This window comes from Nothobranchius furzeri, chromosome 8, assembly GCF_043380555.1.
Source record: "Nothobranchius furzeri strain GRZ-AD chromosome 8, NfurGRZ-RIMD1, whole genome shotgun sequence".
Taxonomy (NCBI): Eukaryota; Metazoa; Chordata; class Actinopteri; order Cyprinodontiformes; family Nothobranchiidae; genus Nothobranchius; species Nothobranchius furzeri.
The window spans coordinates 38,432,124-38,439,827 of NC_091748.1; the positions used below are offsets into that span (position 1 = coordinate 38,432,124).

The 7,704-nt window shown below is 39.5% G+C and overlaps 1 protein-coding gene across 1 annotated transcript; it reads right to left on the reverse strand.

Annotated features, from left to right (window-relative positions):
- Positions 1-4,361: 4,361 nt before the first annotated feature.
- On the reverse strand, positions 4,362-7,704 carry LOC129155842 (zinc finger BED domain-containing protein 4-like). The gene is made up of 3 exons (XM_070554012.1): positions 7,230-7,704; positions 7,022-7,141; positions 4,362-6,943 (listed from the first exon to the last, which is right to left on the reverse strand). The coding sequence occupies exon 3, from the start codon at positions 5,441-5,443 to the stop codon at positions 4,385-4,387; it is 1,059 nt and encodes a 352-aa protein (XP_070410113.1). The 5' UTR covers positions 5,444-6,943; positions 7,022-7,141; positions 7,230-7,704; the 3' UTR covers positions 4,362-4,384.

A 7,704-nucleotide genomic window follows, 5' to 3' on the forward strand; every position in this document is an offset into this window, starting at 1 on the left:
GTGCCTGATCTGTAGATATCTGAAAAAATCATCAGAAGCTAAACCATGTTTTTGTTTTAAGTTGTCAAATGTTTGAAATGCCCCCTTGTGGACAAATGAATTGTAGTCAGTTAATCCTTTTGTAATCCATAGTTTGAATCTGTCATCCTATTTATTTGGAGTGAACTCCGAATCATATGCACACCAACGGAAAAGTTTAGAGTCCTCCTCCAAGTGACAAATTTTTATGGTTTCATTCCAGACTGTAAGTAAAATGTTTGATAAGTATTCATCCTGAACCTTTATTTGTTTCTGTAATTTGATGTCATTTAGTAAAGCCTTCAGTGGTATGTTCTTGACAGTTCTCTTCTCCAGATCCTTCCATCCTGCCATGTAAATTGGAGAACACATGCACACAAGAGGCCTCAATTGAGCAGCATGAAAATATTCTCTCAAACATCGAAGACCTCTTCCACCATCTTCTTTCTTTAATTGTAGGGTTTTGTATTTCATTCTAGGTTTTTTACCTCTCCATATATACCTTGATATCATCTTGTCCCATATTACAAATTGCTCTTGTGGTACAGGGAAGGGTAAACATTGAAATAAATATTATAGCCGTGGGAGAAGATTCGTTCTAATTGAGTCAATCCGAGAGTGTAAGTCTAAGAAGGGTACCGTATCCCATCATTTTAAATCTGACTGCAGCTCTGTGGTAAGTGGTCTATAGTTCACGTCATACATTTTTGTGAAGTCTCTATGCAGAACTATACCTAAATATTTGATTGAATCTGCTTTCCATTTCCATTTATAGTTGTCTGTAATATTTTGAGGAGGATCATAATTTAATGTTAAAACCTGGGTTTTGTTTACATTAATTTTATACCCTGAAAGGGTTCCAAAATCTTCAAGTGTTTTTATAATTAAGGGTAGGGCCTGTGTTGGTTGAGTGATGGTTAATAATAGATCATCAGCAAATAGTGCCAGCTTTTGCTCTTCCCCTGCAACTGTTACCCCCGTTAATGTCTTTTCTTTGTCTTATCCACTGACCAAGAGGTTCAATGTATAAAGCAAACAAAAGTGGGGAGATATTACAACCCTGTCTCGTTCCCTTTTCCAGTACTATTGACTCAGTGAGATCACCGTTGATTTTAATCCTAGCAACTGGTCTGTTATACAACCCTGAAATTATACCCATTACTGCTTCTTGAAAGCCAAATTTGTTGAGTACTTTTTATAAAAGGTCCACCTCACTGAGTCAAACGCTTTTTCCGCGTCCAGGCTAATCACTAACGTCTTCTGTTTTTGCTGTTCTACTTGGTGAATTATATTTATTACTCTTCTAATGCTGTCCTGTGTCTGCCTTCGCTTAATGAATCCGGTCTGATCCTTATGTATCAATATTGGGATAATTGTTTCCAGTGGCTTTGACATTATAGATGTAAATAATTTGTAGTCAATGTTTAAAACACTAATTGGTCGGTAGTTGCTACACTCTAATCTATCCTTTCCCTCCTTGGGGATGATTGAGATTATTGCCTCATTCCAAGATGTTGGAGTACATTTCTGGAATACATTTCTTCTCGATTACCCAATTGAATGTTTTTAATAAGGTTGGGAGCAGGTGGGTTTCCATTGACTTATACCATTCTGGGCCAAACCCATCTGCTCCTGCCATCTTCCCATTTTTTAGTCTCCTAATAGCCAATTTAATTTCCTCCTTAGTTGTTGGTGCAAGTAGTGTTTCATTTTGCTCACTCGTCAAAGTTGGTAAGTCTAGCTGAGCCAAAAAGGCATCTATATGTTCATTATTATTTATGCAAGCTTGTGAGTAAAGGTTTTTATACTAATTAAGAAAACATTGTTGAATTTTTCCCTGTTCTGTTTCAATTTTATCATTTAAGGGGTTCTTTATTTTATGTATTGTTCTCTCTGCTCGTTGTTTTCTCAGTTTATATGAGAGAAGTTTCAAGGATTGTCCCCCTACTTCATAATACCGCTGTTTCATAAAAACAAGTTTTTTTCTGAATAGTCAGTGTATTGATATCTTCTATTTCTCTTTTCAATTTTGCGATTTCACATTTGATGTCTTTGTTCATATTTTTAAAATGTTCTTTTTGAAGTTTTAGTAGTTTCTCTTCTAAATATGCAAGTCTTTGTTGATTTTTTTTTCTTCTGGTAAGAGGAAATACTAATTATTTTTCCCCTTATAACTGCGTTGAATGTGTGCCAAAGAATACCTGGAGACACCTCATCATTATCATTATGTGTCAAGAACTCTTTAATCACATCTTTTAAATTGTCCTTTATATTTGGGTAGTTTAAAATGTTGGTATTTAATCTCCAAAGAGTAGATCTTTTCTTCTTTGCAAGGTTAATAGTTATTGCAACCGGGTTGTGGTCAGATATTGTACAGGATCCAATATCACTGGTTTTCAATCTAAATAGGTCATTTTAAACATAAAAATGTAGTCCAAACTGGAGTATACATTATGAGGATGTGAGTAGTGAGTGTATTCTCTTTTTGTTGGGTTATTTTTTCTCTAGACATCAACCACACCCATTTCTTGCATAAGATGTGTCATTTTTTCCCCCAACTTCTTGATATCACCTTTCCCATTTGAGGAATCTAGTACGTTGTTTAATATTATATTAAAATCTCCTCCGCATATCAGGGTTCCTTGACTTTTTGTGATTATTAATTCAAGAATATGTTTATAAATGGGCCAGTCGCTGCCAGGGGGGATGTATACATTCAATAATGTTGTAAGAGTACCTTCAATCTTTCCTGTTATCATAACGTATCTACCTTCTTTGTCTTTATACTCTGAAATGTGCTCATAATTCAGTGCTCCAGACAACAAGGTCGCAACTCCCCTCCTTCGACCCGAGCTATGAGAAGAGTGGAACACGTTTAAAACCCATCTTATTCAATTTTAAATGTTCATTATATGGGAGATGTGTTTCTTGCAAAAAGGCTATTTCTACTTTATCTTTTTTAGTTTGGATAGTGCCTTCCACCTCTTAACAGGATTATGTGAGCCATTAATATTGATTGTTACAAGTTTTGTGTATTTGTCATGCATAGTGTTTTAAGTCTGATTGTTTCTTTCCTAGATTGCCAGCTCCTCACAATAAACGCTGAACTCAGAACAAAAAAGGAACTTAACATTTGAGAAGAAACATAAATTACATTGGGTGTTGTGAACTTCCAAGGTGGGGGTCTTTGGAACAGACCCTGTTGAGCCTCTAAAGGCAACGTCCTCATCAGTTCGGCAATGGGGGGCCCTTTTCAGCTGGGGCTTGAGCCATGATGAGATAAAACCCGAAGAACCATAACTCTGATTACTTAACTTGTTTCACACCAGTTTAAATATTTGTTACTATTGGAAGAGATAACACCAAAAACAGAACTCGTCAGACAGTATTCAGAAATGTAACCTCAGTCAGCAGAGGGACCAGCAGCCGTTCTCCTAAAGGCCCTCAGCTTTTCTTTGTAGCTTGACTCCCCTCTTGAATTTGCAGCGATGCCAGTCCCTCTGGTCACCCGGCTCCAGGTCAGCTGTTTCAGGTGCTCCAAGACTGTTTCCGGTGATTTGATGACTTCGACTGGGAAACCTCGATCGGACATATCTTCACTAGCTTCCGTTGCCGTATCATAGGTTTTGGTCCCATCAGCGTATTTCACCTTCAGTCTTGCAGGGAAGAGAGTTTGGAACTGGATCTGCTTCTCTTTCAGAATTTTCCGAATGCCAGCATATTCCCTTCTTTTCTTTAGGATGAGAGGAGGGTAGTCATTAGGGATGAGCGAGTGCACCACTATCTGTATCTGTATCTGTTCAACCATCTACATTATCTGTATCTGTATCTGTACTCGGAGTGGGCGTGGCCTAACCCGGACGTGGGTGTGGTTTAACCGGAAGTGGGTGTGGTTTAGATCAATACATTATTGCAAGTCTGAAATTGATATGGTTTGATCAGAAGTGGCATTGTGTATTGTTTATTTGAAAACTATTTACAGAGCAGCCTCAGAGTTGAGATTAATTATTTTTTATCACAATAGTTAAGGAACTGTTACAGAACACGTTTTTCAATGAAATTAGAACATTAATTTAATTAAGTGCATGCAATACATCTGAACTAGGAACTAGGAAATATGAAATACTAGAACCAGACACAACTTCTTTTTTTTTCTTTGATTAAACAGATTATTTTCTAACATTCTTGGCAGTTTTCCACACAAAGTTAAACAAAACAATGTTGACTAAGGTGTGTATGAGAGAGAGTGATAGAGAGGGAGAGAGAGGTTGTTCTACTGACCAAATAGTTCTGTGTTGTATTTCAAATCTTCATTTACTTTAATGAAGACCAGTTGTTCCACATGGCTAGGATCTAGGTTTGCTCGCTATGGACTGACCACATTTCCAGTCGTGCTAAAAACACGCTCAGACTGGACACTGGTAGGCGGACAAAAGAGATGCTGCAGTGCAAAGTGTGTCAATTTGGGCCAGAACTGGAGCTTGCCTGACCAGTATTTCACTGGGTCATCAGAAAGACTGATGTCCCCGTCTGCCAGGTAGGCCTCCACATCACCTGTTGGCAAATGTGTCCTCATTGGAGTAGCCGATTTCTTTTTATGCAGGAAGGACAGGACTGAAGTGTTGCTGGTGGCAGGTGTCTCTTCTGTTATTCTCGCACGTGCAGCCACAGTGTCAAAGAGTTCCAGCCTATGGCATAATGTCCTCTTCAGTGCATCCACATCAACACTGTTTGGGAAACAGCTGGCCTTATATCTGGGGTCAAGGAGAGTGGCGTGCAGAAGCGTTGTGTTTGCAAAGATGGGTTCAAAATGCCATTGTAGTTCTTTGCTCAGATTGGCTGCAAGTTTTCTTGCTGCTGCTCCCAACGTTTCCCTGGACTCAGCTGCACCATCCTGGTCCTGCCCCTCTGTGACATCCTGATCATCATCACCAGCCATGCAATCATCAGAGACATCCTCAGATTCCTCACCAGCCCCCAAATGCAGTGACCTGATGATGGAGCACAAGCCATGCAGTAGGGGGATGACCTCAGAGATGGAGGCACTGTGCTTTGAGAGCGCCCGTGAGACCTCCTCAAAAGGACTCAGAAGAGTGAGCATGTCTGATGCCAACCCCCACTCATTTGGGTAGATGACTGTTGGAGCTCTGCCCATGTTAGACTCCTGTGTCATAATCTGAACAGCCCTGCGTTGCTCCACCAGCCGCTGGAGCATGTAGAATGTATAGTTCCACATTGTTTTTATATCTGTTATGAGAGTGTGCTGAGGGAGGTTCAACTGTGTTTGCAGCTCATGTAGTCTGTTGTTGGCTTTGCTTGAGCGATGAATATAGCCAGAGATGTTCCTGGCTTTAGACAGAAGGGATGTCACAATCCTGTCCTGCTCCAGTGCCTTGATCACAACCAAGTGAAGCGTATGTGACATGCAACGGATGTAAGGCGTGAAGGCGTTTCTTGTTTCCTGTTTTCAGTGTAGCACTCCGTGTAGCTGTTTGGTGTTTGGGGCTCGCTAAAGCTGATTTAATTTCTCTGTACTTGGATATCTCTGAGTTATTGTAGCACAAAAGCACGCTAAAACACACATTTTCTGTTGTTCCACCTAGCTTTTAGGGAACCATTTGAGTTTGCACGCAGTTTATTTGGTACTGAACGGTTTGCTCGTCCAGTTAGCTTAGCCTCAGCACGGCTATGGCTACTTCTGTCTCTGCTTCTCCGTCTCCTATCTCTTGCTCTCTGTGTCAGATGTTTAGTTACTCCTCTGCCTCCTTTAGTGATAATGGTACGTGTAATAAATGTAGCATTTTTGTAGCTTTGGAGGCGAGGGTGTCGGAATTGGAGTCCCGGTGTTCTGATAAAACGTCCTACTTTGACAAAACGTCCTACCCGTAGGATAATTTTACGGTGTCCTCTGATAAAACGTCCTACTTTGACAAAACGTCCTACTGTACGTAATTTATGCACATTTCTGCTGCCAAACAATAATTCCAGCACAAATTTAAGTAGGTATGACAGTTTACCACTTAACTTTGCCAGAGTATATTTGTAGCTGATATTCATAAAGCCAGTACGGTTTGACACTTCTTTTTACCCATTAAAGTGTGCTTGTAGGCCATATTCACAAAGGTAGCATGCTTTGGCACGTAATTTTTATGCTTGTAGTTTATAATAACAAAGGTAGCATGCTTTGGCACGTAATTCTTATGCTTGTAGTTTATAATAACAAAGGTAGCATGCTTTGGCACGTAATTTTTATGCTTCTAGTTTATTATAACAAAGGTAGCATGTTTTGGCACGTAATTCTTATGCTTGTAGTTTATAATAACAAAGGTAGCATGCTTTGGCACGTAATTTTTATGCTTCTAGTTTACAATAACAAAGGTAGCATGCTTTGGCACGTAATTCTTATGCTTGTAGTTTATAATAACAAAGGTAGCATGCTTTGGCACGTAATTCTTATGCTTGTAGTTTATAATAACAAAGGTAGCATGCTTTGGCACGTAATTCTTATGCTTGTAGTTTATAATAACAAAGGTAGCATGCTTTGGCACTTGTTTGTAGAAGCAGTCTGCATGCCAAGGTGCTTAAGTTATACAGCTGTCACCATTGAAGTGATTGGAACACCTGACTATATAAAGTTTGACAATGAACTCACTCCATTATAGTTACAGTATATATTTACTGAATATATTTACAGATACATATATTTGACATTTATAGATCCAACAGAGCACAGGGACAAAGAACTGAAAAAGAAATTTAATGTCAACTGTCATACCAAACCAGTAAAATCTGGAACACACTGCATTTAGCGTTTTGTGTGTGCCAGTGTGTCCTCCGACTGGAGATGAATGAAACTCATGAAAAATCTTCCTGGCATCATCCATGGTTTTTACTACTCTTCTGGTTCCAACAAAGAGTTCTCCATCTGCAGTAAAACAATATATATTTAGAATTTAATGTAACCACATATATGAGTTGTTAGGATTAACAATAAATTACTGACCCTTTTGTTTGAATTTTGAGGCATATCTTCTGAGGTTTTGCCTCTGAGCCTTGTCATATCCTGAAGGGTAGGAGCCCGCAGAAATGAATGTGTAAATCTCTTCCCACTTCTTCTCCATACCTATGAATGTAAGTAGACATTTTCTTCTGAGCTTCAATATGTGCAGTTAACAATGCAAATAATTTAACTTATTAAATAGCGACATTACCGAAACAGCTTTAAAACACCGAAGCTGCGGATTCAGAAGTGTTGTCCAAATACCACATGTCCAGTAACCACAGCAGACTTAACCAAAGCTGCAAATTCGACAGTTTTGTGCAGAAAGCAGATAGCGACTTTAATATTGACAAACAATCACAAAGGCTTAAATAAATCAATAAAAAGTACTAATACTTAACTACTTACCTATTTTCCTGCAAATCTGACAACGGTGTAGCATAAAATCACAGCCGGATGCGTTTTGCTTCCTTTTTTGTGTTGTGCGCATGCGCGCACATGCGCAGGAACGACGGGTAGGACGGTTTACGGGGTAGGAGAAATTCCCGGAACACCGGCTCCGCGCTGTTGAAAAACCTGTAAACAGCTGTAGTTACTTATCTAGCGCGGGGCTAACTAGCTCAGAACAACCACGTAGCGACCCTCCAGTGGAACCCGAGCAGCCGGGACCTCAGGCCGGCTGGTTG

What these genes read in the sequence shown, in the direction of transcription:
- LOC129155842 (XM_070554012.1), bottom strand. Translation starts at nt 5,443, where the DNA reads ATGTCACATACGCTTCACTTGGTTGTGATCAAGGCACTGGAGCAGGAC.